This window comes from Oncorhynchus mykiss, chromosome 7 (assembly GCF_013265735.2).
Source record: "Oncorhynchus mykiss isolate Arlee chromosome 7, USDA_OmykA_1.1, whole genome shotgun sequence".
Taxonomy (NCBI): Eukaryota; Metazoa; Chordata; class Actinopteri; order Salmoniformes; family Salmonidae; genus Oncorhynchus; species Oncorhynchus mykiss.
The window spans coordinates 75,246,157-75,270,908 of NC_048571.1; the positions used below are offsets into that span (position 1 = coordinate 75,246,157).

Here is a 24,752-nt window from a genome sequence, read left to right on the forward strand (position 1 = left end):
CTGTCCAGCTACCCACACAGATTCCACTAATCTTCCAGCAAGATTATTACACAGGTACACCTTGTGCTGGGTACAATTAAAGGCAACTCTTAAATGTGCAGTTTTGTCACACAGTGCCAAAGATGTCTACATTTTGAAAGAGCACACAATTGGTATGCTGACTGCATTAATGTCCACCAGAGCTCTTGCCAGAGAATTGAATGTTAATTTCTCTACCTCCAAAGTCGTTTTAGAGAATTTGACAGTACGTCCAACCAGCATCACAACCGCAGACCACGTGTAACCTCGCCAGCCCTGGACATCCACATACGGCTTCTCACCTGTGGGATCATCTGAGTTTAGCCACCCGGACAACTGATGAAACGGAGGAGTATTTCTGTCTCTAATAAGTCCTTTTGTGGGGAAAAACTTATTCTGATTGGCTGGGCCTGGCTCCCAAGTGAGTGGGCCTATGCCCTTCCAGGCCCAGCCATGGCTGCACCCCTGCCCTGTCATGTGAAATCCATAGATTAGGGCCTAATTAATGTATTTCCATTGACTGATTTCCTTATATGTACTGGAACTCAGAAAAATTGTTGAAATTGTTGCATGTTGAATTTAGAATTTTGTTCAGTATATTTCCTATAAGTAAATTGTATTGAGTTTAGAATTTTGTTCAGTATATTTCCTATAAGTAAATTGTATTTTGACATTGATGTACATTTTATTCCTAACATGATGACTAAATGAAAATGTCTTCCCCATTCCCTATTGTCACACATATGTATGCAGGAAATTGTGCAACTATTGTATATTACGAGGTCGCTACAAGGTCAATAGAGTGAATGTGGATGTTTCTGTGTGAGTGCGTGCGTGCTTGCTCATGCATGTGAGCACGCGCACGTGGGCGTTCGACGGAAGAAAACCAACACGCCTCGGGTTGACTTCCCAGCGCACGTTATGCATTATATCGTCAGCTTGCGCAAAATTGTGAAAGGAGTCGACTTCCAATGGATTTTGGTGACGCGCATGACCACTACAAATATGACTTTCGTTCACAGTCAGAGTAGCTGCGCAGAGTAGAGAATACTTTCAACAGCCTAATACAGACTATTACCCAGCAGTACGTCAACGCGATAATGGCTCACGGTAAGAATTTAATAACTGTTTGAAATTGTTTTTTTTCAATGTTTTATTGAATGTGTTGTATCTCTGTAAATCTTCTCTCTAGTACGTGCATAGCATTATTGAACATTTGAACATAACTGTGAATTACATTTTTGAGTTTCATCAGCAGTATAACAACTATTGCATTTTTTTTTCAATATCAACGATAAACTTGCATCATGGTCTACAAAGTAGACAGTGGCAGATCATTTAAAATAGCTTATCATGTTATGTTATTGTTTCCTAAAATAAATATTTCCTTGCAGGACTGAGCCATATGCCAGAATATGTATCTAAATATTTGAAGCATTTAGAGGATTTCAATATTACCTTAAAAGGCTGGTGAACAATTGATTTGTTTAGAAAAAAATCTCAAAACTGAAGACCTAAGTAAAACCTGATCCATCCCTTCACTATGGACCAGGGTTTTCCAAAATGGTCCGCGGGACACCCTGGGTGAACCTTTTGGTTTTTGACTCTGTTTGGGACACCCTGCTATGGACAAATGATGGCAAATAACTTAGCGGTAGCTGGTTTCTTTTACGCCTGCTACATTAGGTTAGGTTGCCATTGAAGACCTTATCCAGCGGAGTCAATCACAATTTGCCTGAGGGCCACATGTGCACAATTTTTAAAACATATTTCCTCGCCATCAAAATTTACCCAAAATTGTAATTTTCCATTATTTTTGAAAAATTGTTTTCTCCCTGGCTGTCTAGCTTTCATTGAGGTGATTATCAGTGAGCTGGACACAGGCAAGAAACTGTATGAATGTAGACCCATGATTCTTTCTACACAGTTTCAATTTGGTTTTAGTTATTTTAAGGTATATTGAGTTTTATTTTATCCCTCAAAGAAATAATACAAAAATAAATATACTACATAGCCAAAAGTATGTGGACACCTGCTCGTCGAACATTTCATTCCAAAGTCGTGGGCATTCATATGGAGTTTTTGCTGCTATAATAATCTCCAATCTTCTGTGAAGGCTTTCCACTAGACGTATGAACAGATCATTTGGCCCAAGCCAAACCTTTTTAACCTTTTGAGAGGGCAGAGGTGCTGTCGCACTTTCTTCACAACTGTGTGTATGTGTGAACCATTTTAAGTCCTTAGTGATTTGGACACAGAGGAACTTGAAGCTCCACTGCATCCCTGTCGATGTGGATGGGGGCAATCAGTTCCTTGGTCTTACTGACGTTGAAAGAGAGGTTGTTGTTCCGGCACCACACTGCCAGGTCACGGACCTCTTCCCTATAGGCTGTCTCATCGTCGCCGGTGATCAAGCCTACCACCGTCTTGTCGTCAGCAAACTTGATGATAGTGTTTGAGTCATGCGTGGCTACGTAGTCGTGGGTGAACAGGGAGCACAAGACGAGACTAAGCACACACCCCTGTAGGGCCCCCATGTTGAGGGTCAGTGTGGCGGAGGTGATGTTGCCTACCCTCACCACCTGGGGTCGACCTTAAGGAAGTCCATGATCCAGGTACAGAGGGAGGTGTTCAGTCCCAGGGTTCTCAGCTTGGTGAAAAGCTTAGAGGGGACAATGGTGTTGAACGCTGAGCTGTAGTCAATGAACAGCATTCTGACAACTGCACCAACCAAAACTGTCATCCAACATCTAAAAGCTGGATGGGGTGAGAACTTCTTTTCACATTGCCAATGCTGAAACCATAACCACTAAATGACAGCTTAACTTAACATGCTGTCTATAGGCCACATGTCTTAACAGAACCAAATGTAATTTCTATATATATAAAGGCAGCCTTTTATTTTTCTGGCTCATTTTTCTGGCTCACTGATGACACAAGTGTTGTCTCCCAGCTTGTCAGCTAACCATAAGCTTTAGCCTAGTCGTATGCATCTTTAATGCATCTGAGGAATGTGTTTCAGAGGGAGTTAAGTGTTGCTAAGGGAACTTTGGGCTTTTAATAGCAGACAGCAGCTGTAACTGCAACCAGAAACTGTGGCTAACTTAATTTGTCCTTGGAATGATTTTGCGAAGCCCCTATGAACCCTTTCAAACCTTTTACACCTTACACCTTACACACACACACACACACACACACACACACACACACACACACAAACCTTGCACACACACACACACACACACACACACACACACACACTCACACACACACACACACACACACACACACACACACACACACACACACACACACACACACACACACACACACACAAGCACGCAGACACATACAGACAACGCTGAGAAGCACGCACACACATACAGACAGAGAAAGAGATGTTTATTTTTGTTTTGTTTATTATCTATTTCACTTGCTTTGGCAATGTAAACATGTGTTTCCCATGCCAATAAAGCCCCTTAAATTGAATTGAATTGAGAGAGAGAGTGAGCTCTTGCCGCTTCATTCGTGACTAGGCTGGATAGGTTGCTGTTAATAGCTGAGAGAACATATCTATTTTTCCTGGGATTTACTGTACCTGCTTCTGTGCATTTTTCCCTGACTAGGATCTTTCATTGCCCCCACCTTATTGGGTTTATTCTGGCCCAGTAATTCTGCTTGGCCTATAACAGGACACTTGATGTGGTGTTGTTCAAGTTTAGTAGACTGGAAGCAAAACAAGGGAGTGTAAGTCAAGAGTGATGGCATGGTGGAGATGGTGACCTCATGGTAGTAGCCTGCTCTACACACATAGCTCACTTTGCTCTCTGTCCGTAAATTTATTTTTGCACTATTCATGTTTGTGACAGACTGTAATACATTGCTGTCTTCCCAGTGCAATAGAACAAAGAAAAACAACAATAACTACACCTTAATTACAGAAACCGTTCCGTTTAAATTCAGACTGCACATTATCTTACATCAGCTTTCATTCCGCAATGCGAGAGTGTCTAATAAAAATGCATTTTATTTGATACCAACTGTGTAGTTCAAGAATGAAACGCAGCAATAACTACACTTTACCATTACATTGATTGAGCCTGCATTGTTTGGACTGTGTTGTCGAAAACAACATTTTAGTTGTTTATCTGCTATCAATCTGCCTAATGGTCTCCAGATTCTAGGTTTGTAGTCCTGTTGCCTCTAGCTGTGGAAAAGCACAAGTTCCCAGATGCTTTATGACTGAGTAAAATAGGCTTATTGACAACTTAATTTCTCTTTAGGATGAAAGAGCTGGACTGGAGACTTAAGTTTGTCTCCTTTGAAATACCACTTTTCTTCAACTACAAGGTGTAAAACACATGGTTGGTCAAATGTAGAAGATACACTATCCAGATGTTCCTACAGAAATGGATTTGTGATACATGTAGTCAGGGTTGGGTAGGTTACTTTTTAAATGTAATATGTTACAGTTACTAGTTACCTGTTAAATTATAATCAGTAATGTAACTTTTGGATTACCCAAGCTCAGTAACATAATCTGATTACTTTCATGTACTTTCCATTTACTTTTCCCTTAAGAGGCATTAGAAGAAGACAATAAAGAATCTTTTGGTGTGTCATCATAGAGGTCTCTGACTTGTGGTCAGACTCACTCAGATGGAACAAATTTAAACACCTTTTTTTCAATTCTGATTGGAATGTCATTGAGAAAACAGAACTGTGGCATAATGTATGTTTTTCTCTCGCAAACATTTTTCTCTCGCAAACACATTATGAAATTAAAGTAATCCATTAAATAAAAATCTAGTTTTTAAAAAGTATATGTAATCAGATTTTTGTTGTTATAGTAACTGATTTGTTTGCATGTAAGTGATTACATGTAATCAGGTACTCCGCAACCCTGCATGCAGTTCAAAGTAGCACTCTAACATTATTCAAGAAGTAGTACACTGGAAATAGGGTATATAAGCACCCTAGGGCAAGCAACCTTTTAAAGCTTGAGCAATATTCCTTTGATTGCGTAATATGGCAATCAGAGGTAACATAATTACATATAAGCCGTTTGATGTTAAATTCTTTCTGAAATATATGTCATTTTGTCCTATAAGAAATTGGGATAAGTGAGTGTTGACAATGCAGCTCTAAAGTGATTGGTGAAACAAGATGGTGTACTACTTCTTGAATAATGTTAGAGTGCTACTTTTAACAACAACCAGTCGTGTCCTAAAGAAGCCAGATGACTGTAAATAGGAAATCAGAGGGTGGGATCTTATTCACACACCGAGCCCTGGGGACAAGGAGGTGTACAGTATTTGCTTGCACATTCACTGCTCATTCATTTTTTCTTGTTTTCTCTCTTGTGAAATACTTCCCTTTTTTTTTAATGAATCAATGAAAGAGTTCAAGTCTGTGTCTCAATGGGTTGGTGTAGTATTTACCCACTAGTGGTACTTGAGTAAATATAGTTCCCAAGATAGTTATTTGCTAAGCAGCATTTCCTGTCTGAAGGATTCCTATGATTTTTACGGCAATACAAGTCTTTCTGTTACACAACAGGTGAGATTTTTTCTCTTTCCACTCAACAACAGGAAGTGAACTCTTATGGTAAGTTTAAATAACAATGAATGTCCTTGGATTCATGCCTGCTGCCAGAGATAAGATGGCAGAAGGTCTGGAAACAATTTGCAGCAGTCCTTTAACCATTTGTCTAAGGCCTATGTACCACAAGTTAATTCGACACCCTTAATGATTTAGCCATGCATACGTTTTATTCTATAGGCTATACACTTATTAATATGATTAAGTATACCATAGCTTATGTACATTTTCTTTCAAACTAAAACCGCTCAAGCAGTCAATTTGACAGCTCATGTATAAGAAAAAGGTAAAGTCATGTCCCCTCCGTCCTTGACACTTGGCACTTATAATGATGTTTAGGCTTTACTGATGTTTTCATAATTTGACCGCACGTCTTGCTGACCATGCGTCTTTGTGGTTGGGGTATTTTATTTATTTTGTTGTTATAAAAATAAACTGTTGCCGTGTTCCAACATATATGCTTATTTTCTCCAGTGATAGGGAGATAGCAATACAAAAAGCTAATGTTGAGGAAACAGGTGGGCCGGCTGACTAATAAAGCCCAACTAATTACAACAAACTAAAACAGGTGATACCAATAAACACATAAGAAGGGGGAGGAAAGAAATCAGTGGCAGCTAGTAGGCCGGCGACGACGACCGCCGAGCGCCACCCGAACGGGAACGGGAGCCACCTTCGGTCGGACTCGTGACAAATGTTGTGTTTTTACATACAGTATATCCTATAGTAAAATAAACTAATGGAAATGCTATGGTGTTCTAATTTAAAAAAATTATATTCCAATGTTACCTACGACCTTCATAAACACAACCAAATTATTGTTTTTGCAATAGCATATATGAAATGTTCTCAATTACACTGTTAGAATGTTGGAGTCAGAATGACTGCTCGTTAGCTTGAGGCCCAGTGGTTCTAGTGTTAACAGACATTTAGAAGACGCTCTTTCTGTAAAAACACGTAGTCAAAGAGCTGGACAGCTAGCATAAAAACAAGCAACTCTCCAGAGGTCAGTAGAACACTTCATTGTAGTGCTAAAAATAGAATTAAGCGCAACAATACAATGTAAAGCAACTTTTATAGACATTTCCAGAGTAGTAGTGCCATTGGCGGTGAGACGAAGGGGTGATCTACTTGGAAGGAACCAGCGTTGAGAGTTGGGGAGACAGTTTGAAGAGGAAGGTCATCAGTCTATCTAAAAACAGGTATAGACACAATTGTCTTAAAAGCAATAGGGGAGTTTGGTCCACCACTGAGGCACCATGAAAGAGAAGACAATCAATCGCTAAAATAATATTTGTATAGCACTTTTGACGAACACATTTGTCAGAAAGTGTTAAGCCTTATTATACTGAAGACTGGACTGACACCCCCAAAGAGCAAACAGAGGAACTGTGGAGCAGGATTGTATTCCCTTGTAACTGGCTGGGTAGATAGTCAATCCTGAGGTAATTCTACTCACTGTTTCCTTTCTCTCTCTCTCATCCATCTCCCAGCACTGGACATTGCCCGATGGGACCTGGAGTGTGAGTTTAACAACACAGACCACCGCACGGAGCTCAACGGGGTGGAGCGCCTCATCGTGAGAAGGGGCCAGTCGTTCACCATCAACCTGCACCTCCGCTCGGGCGTCTACCAGCCTGGAGGCAGCGCCCTCGACCTCACCGTAGAGACAGGTACTGTGTTATCCCTGGGTTGTCGACTAATCAATTCCATGTGAAAAGCACTAGATAAATGTTGTTGAATTTTTATTAAATCCTAAAGGTTAATCTTTATTAAAACATAAGATCATTTCAGTGTTTCCCCTAGATATTTCCAAAAGCATGACACAAAGGGTCCCAAAACAAACATCTATGGTTCCTGACAACATAAACTGAAGCCTGGGCAGGGTGAGTAATGGTAAACGAGGCAGGGTAGAGTGTCAGCTAGCTAACTGTTCTGTAAGAGTCAATAGTCTTCTCACTGATAATTGGAGCAGGATCAAACAGTTTCCCTATCCTGTAAACAACATTAGACCTCAACATTAGCTTTTTTAGCTATCTCCCTATCACTGGAGAAAATAAACAAGTTCCCTGTGCCAATAGAAACACACAATTAGGCGTTGCCGTGGTACTTTTAACATTTCCTAACAGACACGACCCAGTAAAATAGTGCTTTCCACTCTCTACTCAAAATCTAAACAGAAACCCAGTTCCAAAATCTTTGCCATGAGCTCCAGTGAATGCTTACTTCAATTCTTCCTTGATTGAATGAAGACAGTCTATTGGGCTGTAACCGATAAATCTCAAGTCTAAATCTTAACTTCCCTGCAAGTTTGAAAATACCTCATGCATGTGCTGCTGCATAGTGTGTAACACTATAACAACATACTCTATGCTATATTTTGCTATTGTTTTAACCGCTTAAAGTCTAAGGCCTTTTTTCACGACCTGTACATTTTTGGCTTCTACAAGCATTTCTGTAATAGGAAACATCCACATGTATTCACTAGAGCTATCCAATAAGTCGATTTTGGAACTGGCTTGCTGTTTAGATTTTGACCAGAGACCCAGTCTGTAATACCTTCATGTTTCAAGCAGACCACCATAGTCCCTGTGCCCAAGGACGGCAATGTAACCTGTCTAAATGACTATCGCACCGTAGCACTCACATCTGTAACCAGGAAATGCTTTGAAAGGCTGATCATGGCTCACATCAACACCATCATCCCAGACAACCTGGACCCACTCCAATTCGCATACCGTCCCAACAGATCCATAGATGACGCAATCTCTATTGCACCCCACACTGTCCTCTCCCACCCGTACAAGAGGAACACCTATGTGAGAATGCTGTTCCTCGACTTCAGCTCAGTGCTCAACACCATAATGCCCTCCAAGCGCATCACTAAGCTGAACACCTCCCACTGCAACTGGATTCTGGACTTACTGACGGGCTGCCTCGAGGTGGTGAGGATAGGCAACAACACATCCACCACGCTAACTCTGAACACGGGGGCCCCTCAGGGGTGTAGTGGAGCAGGTCAAGACCTTCAAGTTCCTCTGTGTCCACATCACTAAGTAATTAACGTGGACCAAACACACCAACACAGGCATAAAGAAGGCACGACAATGCCTCTTCCTCCTCAGAAGGCTGAAAAGATTTGGCATGGGCCCTCAGATCCTCAAAGTTCTACAACTGCACCATTGAGAGCATCTTGACTGGCTGCATCAATGCTCGGTATGGCAACTGCTTGGCATCCAACCACAAGGCGATACACAGGGTAGTGTGTACGGCCCATTACATCACTGGGGCTGAGCTCCCTGCCATCCAGGACCTCTATACCAGACGGTGTCAGAGGAAGGCCATGAAAATTGTCAAAGACTCCAGACACCCAAGTTATAGACTGTTGTCTCTGCTACCGCACAGCAAGCAGTACCGATGCACCAAGCCTGGAACTAACAAGACCCCGAACAGCTTTTACCCCCAAGCAATAAGACTGCAAAATAGTTACATGGAATATCTGTATTGGCACTTTTTGCACTGACTATTTTGACTCATCACATACGCCAGTGTTTCCTACCTCCGGTTCTCCAACAGCCCAAACACACCTCATTCAACTCATCGAGGGCTTGATGATTAGTTGGCAAGTTTAATCAAGTGTGCTTGTCCAGGGTTACAACAAAAATGTGTACTGTTGGGGTATACTGGAGGACCAGGGTTGGGAACCACTGACATACGCTGCTGCTGCGGTTTATTAAAAATCCTGATGTCTAGGCACTTTACCCCTACCTATATGTACATGCAGTGCATTCGGAAAGGACCCCTTCCCCTTTTCCACATTTTGTTATATTACATCCTTTTTCTAAAAGGTATTACATTGTCATTCTAAACACAATACCCCATAATGACAAAGCAAAAACAGTTTTTATTTTTTATTTCAATTGGGCCAATTTATACTGTATATATATATAAATGAAATATCACATTTACATAAGTATTCAGACCATTCACTCAGTACATTGTTGAAGCACCTTTAGCAGCGATTACAGACTCAAATCTTCTTGGGTATGACGCTACAAGGTTGGCACACTTGTATTTGGGGTAGGTATTATGGCAACGCCTACTTGAGTGTTTCTATTGGCATTGGGAACTTGTTTATTTTCCCCAATGGTCATTGTGAGTAAGAAAAGGAGTAAGAAGTAAGAAAAGGAAAAGCTAATGGTGAGGTCGAATGTTGTTTCAAGGAAAGGGAAACCGTTTAAGCATGTTCAAATTTTCAGTGATAACGCTATTGACTCTTAGGGGTATACTGGAGGACCAATAGTTAGCTGACACTCTACCCTGTCTCCTTTACCATTACTCACCCTGCCCAGGCTTTGGGCTTTGGTTCTGTTGTCAGGAACCATAGATGTTGTGTTGGGGACACTCTCTGTCCCGCCTTTGGAAATATCTAGGGGAAAACACTGAAATGATCAGATGTTTTAATCAAGATGAATGTGTCAGATGTAAGTAACAGTCATAAGAGGGGTGTAGTGGCCATTGTACAGACCACAGCCGTTTCTACAGTATCCACCAGTTTGAGAACAGGAAGAGGATCACTCCACAGGAAAGCATGTGTCCTATCAAAGATAAGGCTATCACAGTGAAAGTTAAACTATTTTTTCATGGGCTGTAATATAAACTTTAATACACAGAACAGCCAAGGAAGGAATCTAAGTTGTTTCAGCATGCTGCAGAAAGCAAAGGGGTTAAAAGGGGTGATTATTTGGCCTCATGCCCAGTCTGAACACAATGGAATTTCAGTTCAGGCAGTTTATTTTAACGGAGGTCACTTGAAGGAGGCTGAGTTTCCATCGTCTTTGATCCCTGTGGAATTGTCCACCATTTTCCAATGTTCTCGCTGAAGGGTTTGGGAATAGTATGTCAATTGTACAGTCTGGATTATGAAAATGTTTCATGTGTGACCTGAAAGCATCTGTGTGCTTCATATTTTTCATAAAACAGTGAAGAACGTAATTCTTATAAAGGACAGCAACTTCTGTCGAGGTCGTGACTTTTGTCAAGGCCTATTTAAAACCCCACTTTAGACTATTGAGATCCATTGACACATCTCATGACAAAGAATGACAGAATAGCTATGGCCAATATTACTTTCCCTCCAATGGTAAAATAAGTAGGTAAGCTCTAGTGTTTTGGCATTGAAGTGCTTTACATCATCCCTAGTCAAGTGTTCCATTTTTAACCCTTTCTCTTCTTCATGTCCTCTACTAGGTCCCCAGCCCTCTGAGCAGTATGGTACACAGGCCTCCTTTGGGCTGACAGACCAAATCAATACCTCCTGCTGGAGCGCCGCCATCACCAGTCCCCCCGGGAACATGGTGTCCCTGTCCATCTGTTCCCCCCCGGACGCGCCCATCGGACGCTGGCGCCTGACTCTGGGTCAGGGGGGCAGTGTGGACTTTGTGCTGCTCTATAACCCCTGGTGCACCGGTAGGTAAACATTCCATACATCATTCTGTCTGCGAGTATAGTAGGGGCTATGCATAGTTGAGTGGAATGCCTTAAGAGTAATTCACAGACGCAGAGACAAGACATAGCTCTGCGGAATGTGTTGACAGTTGGAAAAATAGCTTGAGCCGTGCTGAGAATTCGAAAAGTAGGAGAGCCAAAAGTCCAATATTTTAGAACATGTATGCGTACATGTTTTGGACTCTGATAGGCGCTTTAGATGTCTCTGTTACAAAGACAGCATAACCAATGGAGGGATGCAGGCTTACAGGAAGGATCCCATAGTGGGGAGAACAGGATGGCATGGATGGATGGTAGTTTTGGAAAGAATATGATGATCATGCAATGGAGAATGGGATAGATAAGTATTTTTCAGTATCTCTAAATGTTTAGCCCTATCATGTGCTGTATCTACAATACATCTTACCTTAGACATTTTGTTACCTTAGACATTTTGTTACCTTAGACATTTTGTTACCTTAGACATCAAAGTAAATAGACAGCAGATAGTCTCATTAAAGAGTACTCTCAAACTTTTGTATCATTTCAGCCAGTAGATTTGAAAGTGGTGCTCACGAGCCAAAAGTGGTCCCCATTTTATGTGTACTAATTCATCCAATTGCTTACTACATCCACTCCGTATGATATGTAACATCCTGAAAAAACAATATGTTTTATTTTTTGGCAATTCGTATTATATGTTACAAATCCAATTCGTATTAGAATGTTATGAATTTGTTGTACTGTGGTAGAAAAACAACAAAGAAAAAACGAAACAACTAACCGTAACTAACTCAAAACAATATCCCATAAAACCTGAAACAAATGGGAGCTCTGGACTGGGGACCGTCGCCTGAAGCTCTGGACTGGGGACCGTCGCCTGAAGCTCTGGACTGGGGACTGTCGCCTGAAGCTCTGAACTGGGGAATCACACTGGAGGCCTGATTGCGTGTGGCCGGCACAGGTGGCACCGGACTGGTGACACGCACCTCAGGGCGAGTGCGAGGAGCAGGCACAGGACGTACCTGACTGGGAAGGCGCACTTGAGGGAGAGTGCGAGGAGCAGGCACAGGACGTACCGGACTGGGGACACGCACTTCAGGGAGAGTGCGAGGAGCAGGCACAGGACGTACCGGAGTGGGGACACGCACTTCAGGAAGAGTGCGAGGAGGAGACACATGACGTACCGGACTGGAGAGGCGCACTTGAGACCAGAAGCGTGGAACCGGCACAGGTTGCACCAGGCTGCTAACCGGATCCTCTGGTCTGATGTTGAGCAGAACACACTTGCACAACATCTCTCTCATCTCACTCTCTCCCAACTTCGCCATTGCCTCCCCGCCAGCTCCTTGGGCTTTCTGTAGCCGCGAACCCTGTCATCATCGCTGTCCTCCATCATCTCCTTCTGTCTGTCGCCAAGGAAGGGTTTCGCATCTCCCCATCACTTCTTCCCATGTCCAGAAATCCTTTCCTCTTTGGGCACGCTGCTTGGTCCTGGTTTGATGGGATATTCTGTCACGATCGTCGTAATAGTTATCGGACCAAGCTGCAGCGCGATATGGTTTCCACATCTAATTTATTAGAAACGCACAAAACAACAAAGAAAGAATGAAACAAACAACGAACTGTAACTAAGAGGTGCAACATACACTAACTCAAAACAATATCCCATAAAACACAAGTGGAAAAAATGCTACTTAAATATGATCCCCAATTTTTATTTATTTTTATTTTATTTGACTAGGCAAGTCAGTTGCGCACTTGAGGCCAGAAAAGTCTTATTTTCAATGACGGCCTAGGAACAGTGGGTTAACTGCCTGTTCAGGGGCAGAACAACAGATTTTTACCTTGTCAGCTCAGGGGTTTGAACTTGTCCACCGCTCTAACCACTAGGCTACCCTGCCGCCCCAATTAGAGACAACGATAACCAGTTATATTGAAAAGAAGTTGTAATTTAATAAGCCCAATGCATTTTGAAATACTGTTGCCTACTGCAAGCAGATAATGAGGCACCCTTTATTCCATTCAGCCTTTTGAGACCTTGTCTTTTTCTATGGAGGACGATACTTTATCCCTGTATTATTTACGTCTCTCGTCAACAGGTGATGCGGTGTACATGGACAGTGAGGAGAAGCTGAGGGAGTACATCTTGGCTCAAGATGGTATCATCTACCGAGGCGGCTGGAAATACCCCATCCCTACACCTTGGAACTATGGCCAGGTACCAACAACAGCACAGCTCTGATTGTTGTATAAACAGCCTCCTTGAGGAGAGACAAACCAGAATTTGGCGGTGGCAGTGATAAAGGCTTGGCTTTTGAATTTGGTTTACGCTTACCCTGACATCAAGAGATGTATGTTGAACTGCTTTCCATTGTAACTACTGTACTGTGCACTTTCAAAGGTGAGATCATGCTGCCACATAGTACTGTATATTTAGAGATGTAGGATCTTAATTGATCACCTTGTTGCAGGAGAACTTTCCTGCAATGCAGAACATTAAAAACTTGTAGTGTATTTGAGGTTTAAAAGGCTTCTGAAGTTTATAATTTCCATTTCATTCTTATGAAAGAAATGATCAACCCCTACAAAAATGTCCAATAATTATAATCCACATAATAATTCACATTTCCTGTTGCTGCAGGATTATTTTCCTTCTGTAGGATACCGGCTCAAATTAAGATCCTACATTTGCATGAGTGGCCTGACAAGTTTAATAAAGTGAGAAGATAAATTATGGTTAAGAAGAACTTGTGATGAGTGAACTTGTCACGTCCTGACCTTAGTTCCTTTTGTATGTTTCTATTTTAGGTTGGTCAGGGTGTGAGTTGGGGTGGGCATTCTATGTATTGTGTTCTATGTTTGGTATTTTTTTGTTTGGTCTGGTATGGTTCCCAATCAGAGGCAGCTGTCAATCATTGTCTCTGATTGAGAACCATACTTAGGTAGCCTGTTTTCCCACTCTTGTTTTTGGGTGATTATTTTCTGTGTCTGTGTTTTCCACACGGAATTGTTTTGTTTTCATTTTGTGTAGTGTTCAGTTTTAATGAAAAATATGACTAAAACTTACCACGCTGCGTATTGGTCCGATGGGGGGCACACGGGGAGTGTGGCTAAGTCAGGTAGGAGACCTGAGCCAACTCCCCGTGCTTACCGTGGCAAAAGGTGGACCGGGAAGGCACCGTGTTATGCTGTGAGGCGCAAGGTGTCCCCAGTGCGCAGGCATAGCCTGGTGTGCTACATCACAGCGCCTCGTATCGGCTGGGCTAGAGTTTGCATCGAGCCAGAAGAAATGAAGCCGGCTCAGCGCATCTGGTCTCCAGTGCGTCTACTCGGCCCGTGGTACATGACACCAGCCCTAAGCACGGTGTCCCCAGTTCGCCAGCACAGCCCAGTGCGGTCTGTTCCACCCCGCCGCACTTGCCGGGCTACGGGGAGTATCCAGCCAGGACAGGTTGTGCTGGCTCGGTGCTCGAGACCTCCAGTGCACCTCCACGGTCCGGTCCATCCGATGCCTCCTCCACGCACCAGGCCTCCTGTGGTAGCAGGATGTCTCTCCGTCTCCTCCCTCCAGGTGCTCCCGCCTGTCCAGCGCTGCCGGAGTCTCCCTCCTGTCCAGCGCTGCCGGAGTCTCCCTCCTGTCCGGAGCTGCCGGAGTCTCCCTCCTGTCCGGAGCTGCCGGAGTCTCCCTCCTGTCCGGAGCTGCCGGAGTCTCCCTCCTGTCCGGAGCTGCCGGAGTCTCCCTCCTGTCCGGAGCTGCCGGAGTCTCCCTCCTGTCCGGAGCTGCCGGAGTCTCCCTCCTGTCCGGAGCTGCCGGAGTCTCCCTCCTGTCAGGAGCTGCCGGAGTCTCCCTCCAGTCCAGCGCTGCCGGAGTCTCCCTCCAGTCTCCCTCCAGTCAGGAGCTGCCGGAGCCGCCCTGCCGGAGCCGCCCGTCAGTCAGGAGCTGCCGGAGCCGCCCCTCAGTCAGGAGCTGCCGGAGCCGCCTGTCAGTCAGGAGATGCCGGGGTCGCCCTTCACTCCGGCGCTGCCGGAGTTTCCCGCCTGTCCAGTGCTGCCGGAATCTCCCGTCTATTCGGGGCCCGCTGTAAGGGTTGCCAGTCCGAGGTCGGCGGCGAGGGTCGCCCCTCCAAAGGCGCCACTTAAGTAGGCCAAGACTATGGTGGAGTGGGGTCCACGTCCCGCGGACAGATGCCCACCCAGACCCTCCCCTATGGGGTTAGGTTTTGCGGCCGGAGTCCGCACCTTTGGGGGGGGGGGGGGGGGGGGGGTACTGTCACGTCCTGACCTTAGTTCCTTTTGTATGTTTCTATTTCAGGTTGGTCAGGGCGTGAGTTGGGGTGGGCATTCACTGTTTTTGTTCTATGTTTGGTATTTCTATGTGTTTGGCCTGGTATGGTTCCCAATCAAAGGCAGCTGTCAATCGAACCATACTTAGGTAGCCTGTTTTCCCACTCTTGTTTGTGGGTGGTTGTTTTCTGTTTAGTGTATGTCAGCTTGTAGAACTGTTTTATTTCTTCCATTCACTTCATTATTTTGTTTTGTGTGTTCAGTTAATAAATTAACATGGACACTTACCACGCTGCGCATTGGTCCAATATTTCATACTTGTCGTCAGATGACGAAGAGATCCGTTACAGAACTGTTGACTGGTAAAATCCAATTGAGGCTATTTTCTTTCCACATCAAGATGCTTCCATTGGTTCAATCTGTGTGTAATTGACAGATCATGATAATCCTACTGAGATGGTGAGACCAAGGTTCAATTGTTGATACAGCTCATTATCTACTTGGTGTGTGTCATAGTTGCATATCGTGCACACTGTTTATGCATATGACTGGCGTTCAGCTTTACTAAACATTTGCACATGATATTTTCAGGAAAGAATCAAAGACGAGAAGCAAACTTCTAATCCTTTGATCTTTATTCGATCTTTTGCTCACCTTTGCATGCTTAGTTCCCGTTTGAAAATAAATAGCAGGTTGATTTGACCTTGTGTGGTTTTCTCTGTGTGATGTAGTTTGAGGATGGGATCCTGAATGCCTGTCTGAGAATCCTGGATATGAACCCGAAGTGCCTGCGTAACCCTGGGAAAGACGCTTCAGGGAGGAGAAACCCAATCTATGTGTCCAGAGTTCTCAGTGCCATGGTGAGATCACATCAATCGGTTTCACATCCTGTCATGCACTGGATTACACACTGCAGTTCATACAGTAGAATAGAATATAAAATATACACTTGAACATATAGTAGATGGCAAATAGCAAGTCTCAATATAACAACAAAGCTGAATGTGAAATGAAGAGCCTGACCATTGTTGTCCATGTCCCTCAGGTGAACTGCAATGACGACAAGGGAGTCTTGCTGGGCAGGTGGACTGATGACTATGACGGCGGGGTGAGCCCTCTGTCATGGAAGGGTAGTGTGGAGATCCTCCGGAACTGGGACACAAATGCCTGTCAGCCTGTGCGCTTTGGCCAATGCTGGGTGTTTGCAGCAGTGGCCTGCTCAGGTTAGACATGAATGCATAGACGTTAAGACTGAGTTTTTTACACACTGTATCGTTATATTATGTAAGAGACATTCTGTCCCCTTTTTGTATTGCACAAGACACCTTTAGTAACACATTCATCACTAAGACTCCGAGATACTCAAAAGGTTCTAAAGCTGCACCATCGAGAGCATCCTGACCGGTTGCATCACCGCCTGGTATGGCAACTGCTCTGCATCTGACCGTAAGGCGCTACAGAGGGTAGTGCGAACGGCCCAGTACATTGGGGCCAAGCTTCCTGCCATCCAGGACCTATATAAATTAATAGGTGGTGTCTATTAATAGGCGAAAGTCCATAAAATTGTCAGAGACTCCAGTCACCCAAGTTATGGACTGTTTTCCCTGCTATCGCATGGCAAGTGGGACCGGACCGCCAAGTCTAGGACCAAAAGGCTCCTCAACAGCTTCTACCCCCAAGCCATGAGACTGTTGAACAATTCACAAAAATCGGCATTGGATAATTTCCATTGATCCCCTCCCCCCCCTGTACACTGCTGCTACTCGCTGTTTGTTTGTTACCTATGCATAGTCACTTTGCCCCCACCTACATGTACAGATTACCTCAACTAGCCTGTACCCCTGCACACTGACTCGGTACCGATGCCCCCTGTATATAGCATCGTTATTCTTATTCTTTTAGCCTACTTGGTAAATATTTGATTATTCTTGAACTGCGCTGTTGGTTAAGGGCTAAGGGCTTGTAAGTAAGCATTTCACAGTAAAGTCTACACTTGTTGTATTTGGCGCATGTGGAAAATAAAGTTTGATTTGTTTTGATTCTATGAATAGGGGGACAGGTAGCCTAGCAGTTAAGAGCCTTGGGCCAGTAACCAAAAGGTTGCTGGTTCGATCCCCAAGCCAACTAGGTGTCCCCTTGAGCAACTTTACCCAAATTGTTTCTGTACATCACTGGATAAGACTGTCTGCCAAATGACCTAACTGTAAAATATTTATAATGCCATATGTTAGACCTGTAGTAGAATAGTTGATGAGTAGTATTGGCTAACTGTACATGATTTATGTGCCCTCTCAGTTTCACGAGCCCTGGGCATTCCTTGTCGACTGGTCACCAACTACAATTCAGCCCACGACACCAACAGTAACCTGGTGATAGAGCGCTACGTGGATGAGAACGGACAACTTGTTCAGAAGTCCAGAGACATGATATGGTGAGACCTCAGGAGGACTATCAAATTGGTGGATTTCCACTCAGACAAATTCAATACAGAGCTAGCCATGTATTCATGCTTTTTGCCAACAATCTGGAAATAGTCAAGGCATTCCGGAGGTTGGGTATATGAGCAAATGTCCTTCTCTTGTAGCAGACCGTCTGGAAATGGTTAAGGGGTTACTATGGTTGTATGTCTTTGTAGGAACTACCACTGCTGGGTCGAGAACTGGATGACTAGACCTGACCTCAAACCAGGTTTTGACGGCTGGCAGGTCATGGACCCCACACCACAGGAGAAGAGTGAAGGTGAGGCCTAGATGGTATTGACAATAACCCCAACTACAATAACCCCAACTACAATAACCCCAACTACAATAACCCCAACTACAATAATCTCAACTAAAATAACCCCAACTACAATAACCCCAACTACAATGATCTCAACTACAATAACCCCAACTACAATAATCCCAACAATTTCAGAATAGCCCATAAAATGGCATGACCCCAATTCATATGTGTATTGATTCTAGAAAACTCCTGAATTGCTTGGATTTTACTAGAAGTGATAAGGATATTGCTTCAGATATGTCATAAAAACATGTCATTTTCAGTTCGCTCACAGATTGTCCTTCTTTCAGGGGTTTACTGCTGTGGCCCTATCCCACTGAAAGCCATCAAGGAGGGCGAGCTCACCGATAAATATGATGCCCCATTTGTGTTTGCGGAGGTCAATGCTGACGTGCACACCTTTATGAAGCGCAAAGATGGCAGCACGAAGAAGATCATCAGCTCCGTCCATGTGGGGCTGAAGATCAGCACTAAGAGCGTGGGCAGTGATAGGAGAGAGGACATCACACACCTGTACAAGTACCCTGAGGGTAGGGAGATTCACTATGACACCACTGTAACATGCCACCGGGACACACCAATGTCACATTACACCACAATATGCCACCAAGAGAGCAGATAGGAAAGTCACATATTCTTTCTTAAGTATTTGAAGTAGTCTGTTCATCATATGTACAATCAGATAAAGTATGGAGCTTCAAAATAAGAAATATATGGTGAAGTTCACTAAAGACTACTTTGGAAACAAGTTCTTATTCTTCCCTAAATGTGTCAGAAGGTATCAGAGTTCATTTACAGTATATGAAAGCATGTATAACTTTTGCTTTCTGTGCCCCCAGGTTCTGACGAGGAAAGGGAGGCCTTTACAAAAGCCAACCACCAGAACAAACTACTGCAGCAGCAAGACAATGCTGGCCTGCTTATCGTCATCAAGGTTTCCACGGAGATGAGAAAGGGCTGTGACTTTGACGTGTTTGCCGTGATTACAAACAACACGCCCAATGAGAAGAAGTGCCGTCTGGTGTTCGGCTCCAGAGCTGTGTCCTACAACGGTATTCTGGGAGAGAACTGTGGGTTCAAAGACCTGCTCAATGTACAGTTGGCACCTGGAGAAGGTCAGTTGGCTTTATATAATGGAAAGTTTTGTGTATATATACGCTGCCTTCGGAAAGTATTCAGACCCCTTGACTTTTTCCACATTTTGTTAGTTTACAGCCTTATTCTAAAATTGATAAAATTGATAGTTTTTCCCCCTCATCAATCTACACACAATACCCCATAATGACAAAGCAAAAACAGGTTTTTAGAAATGTTGGCTAATTAAAAAACTTAAACATCACATTTACACAAGTATTCAGACCCTTTACTCAGTACTTTGCTGAAGCACCTTTGGCAGTGATTACAGCTTAGAGTCTTCTTTGGTATGACCCTACAAGCTTGGCACACCTGTATTTGGGGAGTTTCTCCCATTCTTCTCTGCAGATCCACTCAAACTCTGTCAGGTTGGATGGGGAGCGTTGCTGCACAGCTATTTTCAGGTCTCTCCAGAGATGTTCGATCGGGTTCAAGTCCGGGATTTGGCTGGGGACATTCAAGGACATTCAGAGACTTGTCCCGAAGCCACTCGTGCATTGTCTTGGCTGTGTGCTTAGGGTTGTTGTCCTGTTGGAAAGTGAACCTTTGCCCCAGTCTGAGGTCTAAAGCGCTCTGGATTAAGTTTTCATGAAGGATATACTTTGCTCCGTTAATCTTTACTTCTATCCTGACTAGTCTCCCAGGCCCTGCCGCTGAAAAACACAGCATGATGCTGTCACCACCATGCTTCACCGTGAGGATGGTGCCAGGTTTCCTCCAGATGTGACGCTTGGCATTCAGGCCAAAGTGTTCAATCTTGGTTTTATCAGACCGGAGAATCTTGTTTCGCATGGTCTGAGAGTCTTTAGATTCATTTTGGGAAACTCCAAGCGCACTGTCATGCTCCTTTTACTCAGGAGTGACGTCCGTCAGGCCACTCTACCATAAAGGCCTGATTGGTGGAGTGCTGCAGAGATGGTTGTCCTTCTGGAAGATTTTCCCATCTCCACAGAGGAACTCTAGAACTCTAGTCAGAGTGACCATCGGGTTCTTGGTCACCTCCCTGACCAAGGCCCTTCTCCCCCAATTGCTCAGTTTGATCGGGCGGCCAGCTCTAGGAAGAGTCTTGGTGGTTCCAAACTTCTTCCATTTAAGAATGATGGAGGCCACTGTGTTCTTGGGGACCTTCAATGCTGCAGAAATGTTTTGGTACCCTTCCCCAGATCTGTGCCTCGATACAATCCTGTCTCAGAGCTCTACGGACAATTTCTTCAGCCATTCTGACATGCACTGTCAGCTGTGGGACCTCATATAGACAGGTATGTGCCTTTCCAAATCATGTCCAATCAATTGAATTTACCACAGGTGGCCTCCAGTCAAGTTGTGGAAACATCTCAAAGATGATCAATGGAAACAGGATGCACCTGAGCTCAATTTCGAGTCTCATAGCAAAAGGTCTGAATACTTTTGTAAATAAATTTTTGTTTTTAATAACATTTGCAAAAAATTCTAAAAACCTGTTTTTGCTTCGTCATTATGGGGTATTGTGTGTAGATTGATAAGGAAATTGTTTTATTTAATCCATTTGAGAATAAGGTTGTAACGTAACAAAATGTGTAAAAAGTCAAGGGGTCTGAATACTTTCCAAAGGCACTGTATATGTGAGAGGGATATACTGTAGCTCATTTAGAGTTTAAGACCGTGTATGGAGTTATCTTTTCATGTTGTTTTATGTCTAATGCTAATTCGTGAATGTGTGTCTGTGTGCATTGAAATCATACTGTCCAGTGTTCTATGTATCTGCTTATGTCAACGTGTCAACATCCTGAGGAATTGGATGGTGTCTCACTTTCTCTGCTTTATGTCTCACTCCAGAAAAGAGGGTTGCTCTTAGGATGAACTACTCCAAGTATGCAGAGAATCTCACTGAGGACAACCTGATCCGTCTGGCGGCTCTGCTCCTAGACTACGGTACCCAAGAGGCTTACCTCGCTGTGAGGAACGTCGTACTGGTTAACCCTGAGATCAAAGTCAGGGTATGCCCACTGCTCTCACTACTTTAACACTTTACAAAACACAAGAATACAGTGATTAACATGAGTAATAAGTATACTTATTGCAGCAACCTCAGTGGAGTACTCTGACTAGGGAATCAAAAACGTTCAAGCATTTGGTCCCAAGCCAAGGACGCTAACCACAGCTCCAAGAGAACTAAGTTGCTTGGAAGTACTCATGCCAGGACAGAGTTCACAATGTGAACGAACGGTACCAGCTGGCATTGCAAGCTTGAGTGTGATTATCAGAGATATCAAATTAAAATCCTACATCTGTAGCTAAAGACATCCATAGATAGTCAAGATATTTATCTAAACTTTCATAAAAAAATTATCAACTGTCTTATGTCAACATGTGTCAACATCTGATAAATTGTTTGAAAGAACCGTTCCAGCTGGCATTGCAAGCTTGAGTGTGATTATCAGAGATGGAGCGTTCTCCGTGTTCGCCTAGCCGATGAAATGCAATATGTCAAAGCATTAAGAGAATTTATGTTCCCTGATATATAGATCCTTGGGGAACCCAAAGAGAACCGTAAGCTGGCGGCTGAGATCACCCTGCAGAACCCTCTCCCAGTACCGCTGCAGAACTGCTGCTTCACCGTGGAGGGGTCCAATCTCACTGGAGGACAGGTCGTCACTGAGAGGTAGGAGGGAACCATGACAATGTGACGTTTATTTTCAAACGGGACTGTTTACAGATCAAGTGCATTGACCGCTAAAAGTAACAACAGGAGTGTAAATAGGACCTATTAGTGAGGATCAAAGCAACAATTACATGTAATGTTTGCCAGGGATGTCTTAAAGAATATGTATAATTCATAGACAAATAATCAATCATGTTTTAGTCACCAAGTGGTGCATGTCCATGCCTTGGTGGAGTTGGAGGTGTTCATGCATGACAAAGGAAATGTATGTTTTCTAGCAGACTCACAATAGTGCTTACATGTCAAAAGCAGACTAAAAGTCTTACTAGTGTTAAGTGGGATACTGAATTCCCAGCCGTGTACAATTCAAGCACACTTGACCACAATTTCATGAATCTTCTCAAAAAATGTTTTGGATTTGGAAATTAACACTTTCACATCAAAGACTAGGAAGTTCGCTGGACGGAAGTTGACTGTTTTACCAGGTCGTGATCGTTTGCCTGGATTTATTCAGTATTTATAATAATAATTTGACTGTGAGAGTATCGTTTTGTCAGAGTTGGTTTTCCAAGCATTCAGATGGTATAAGGGCACACACGGGAGGCAGATGGCTTGAGTCTTTGATATTTATTATAATCCAAGAGGGTAGGCAAGAGAATGGTCGTGGACAGGCAAAAGGTCCAAACCAGTTCAGAGTCCAGGAGGTACAGTGTGGTAGGCAGGCTCGAGGTCAAGGCAGCCAGAATGGTCAGGCAGGTGGGTACAGAGTCCAGAAACAGGCCAGGGTCAAAACCAGGAGGACTAGCAAAAAGAGAATAGAAAAAGCAGGCGCACGGGAAAAACACGCTGGTTGACTTGAACAAACTGGCACAGAGAGACAGGAAACACAGGGATAAATACACCGGGGAAAATAAGCAACACCTGGAGGGGGTGGAGACAATCACAAGGATAGGTGAAACAGATCAGGGCGTGACAGATGATTGTGATGAGTTGTGGGTTTGGTTGGCATGTGATTCCTAGATGTTTGGCTCAATGTGGTGTTAAACAATCGAGACGAGAATATGAATGGATTTGTTCATAAAACAGTTTTGAATGAGTTTGTCGAGCTTCTAAAACATAATTAAATATCCTATACTATAATATGGTTATTTAGCACATGCTTTAATCCAAATAGTTTTCTAGTTCAGACATATATCTATGTAGAGAACTATGGCTGATGCAATGCATACACAGTCCTTGCTGGTCAGCTCAGCAAAATCATTACAATCACACTATCACACTAGGATCTAAATTTGAGCCAGTTTACTACAGAGGGAAAATAATCCTGCACCAACAGGAAATGTGAATTATTATGTGGATTATAATTCATGGATATTTTTTGTAGGGGTTGATCCATTTTTCATTAGGGCAAATCAAGTCAGAAATTACAAAATGGACATTACAAACTTTATAAGCCTTTTTAAAACTAAAATACACTACAGGTTTGCATTTCAAGGCTCAGAAACAAAAGAGTGATCAAATGAAGATCCTACATCTGTAGCTAAAGACATCCATAGATAGTCAAGTTATTTAACTAAACTTTCATGAAAAATAATCAACTGTCTAAATATGTATGCTGGGAATGTAGTGTGATAGTGTTACAGTAAATGTAGATAGAGTAACTTCTAAATATTTACCCTTCTTAGACTTAACTCCACGGTGGAACCTGGGCAGGATGCCAAGGTCAAAATCTACTTCACGCCCACCCACTCGGGCCTAAGGAAACTGGTGGTCGACTTCGATAGCAATAAGTTGTGTCATGTCAAGGGCTACAGGAACGTCATCATCGGAAAATAGAGGACCCACCCTGAGCCTACACTCCAGAAAACCTGATAAGAAAGAAGCCTTGTTACGAAATCTTTGCAAAGCAACATATTGCTGTTCTCATAGATATATCTCACTTATCACCTATAGTTTTATGCATTTATACATTTTATAGGATGTTTAAATATTTTGCATGGAAAGCTTTGAGTTGTAATACTTTCACATTTTTGCATATTGGTGTCAGCAAATGTATATTGTAAATGTACAATATAGTGCTACAGACCTTTTTAATAAATACATGGAAAATAACGTATTTCTATTTTTCAGTCTCTCTTTTTTTGTCAAGAAAATCCACAATTTGTTGGGATTAGAAATCTGTTCAAGTAAAGCTTAATAATGTAAGATTTGTGTTATGGTTATTGAAACAGTAAGTGGCCTATGTTCTAAATGATGTATTGACAATGCATACATTTTCCATTAGGGCAAATCAAGTCTGACATTTTGTAGTAGAAACTACACATTTTAAAAGCCCAATTAAATCTTGAATACACTATCAATTTGCATGTTCTAATGTGCAGGAAAATGATCAGTAACAAAATAATGATCATTTAAGACACATCTGTATGAAATGGCATCATGGTTACTATTTGTATACTTAGTTTGCGGTAACTGCAATCATTAACAGCTATTGGATTATACTATATACAAATACATTTAGATACCATAAAAGGTATCTGATATGCCCCATTTATTATTTAGACAGACACAACTTTACAGAAGTTGCCAGCTCTAAGTTGCCTGCCAGCTCTAAGTTGCCTGCCAGCTCTAAGCCTATGAACCCTGTGTCAACAATTGTGCAAGGAGAAAAGTATTAAGCAACATGACCAAATAGGACTGATAAGTAATCTTTTGGCAAATACTTAGCTATTTCCTTGAGGACAAAAAGTTCACCTTCATCTTCTTGCCAGCTCTGAAATAGGAAGACAGTGTTCTGTAT

At 43.0% G+C, this 24,752-nt stretch overlaps 1 protein-coding gene across 1 annotated transcript; it reads left to right on the forward strand.

Moving 5' to 3' along the window:
* Positions 1–910: 910 nt before the first annotated feature.
* Positions 911–24,068, forward strand: LOC110528485 (protein-glutamine gamma-glutamyltransferase 2). Its single transcript, XM_021610588.2, has 13 exons — positions 911–1,128; positions 7,113–7,292; positions 10,870–11,088; positions 13,209–13,327; positions 16,125–16,253; positions 16,439–16,616; positions 17,689–17,824; positions 18,029–18,132; positions 18,468–18,707; positions 19,017–19,292; positions 21,127–21,287; positions 21,816–21,952; positions 23,638–24,068. The coding sequence occupies exons 1-13, from the start codon at positions 1,119–1,121 to the stop codon at positions 23,786–23,788; spliced, it is 2,040 nt and encodes a 679-aa protein (XP_021466263.2). The 5' UTR covers positions 911–1,118; the 3' UTR covers positions 23,789–24,068.
* The last annotated feature ends 684 nt before the right edge of the window (positions 24,069–24,752 follow it).

Bases quoted from the DNA above. Each gene is read 5' to 3' on its own strand.
- LOC110528485 (XM_021610588.2), top strand. The intron at 11,089-13,208 runs GTAGGTAAACAT...TCTCGTCAACAG, and splicing joins CTATAACCCCTGGTGCACCG to GTGATGCGGTGTACATGGAC. The intron at 16,617-17,688 runs GTTAGACATGAA...GTGCCCTCTCAG, and splicing joins TGCAGCAGTGGCCTGCTCAG to TTTCACGAGCCCTGGGCATT.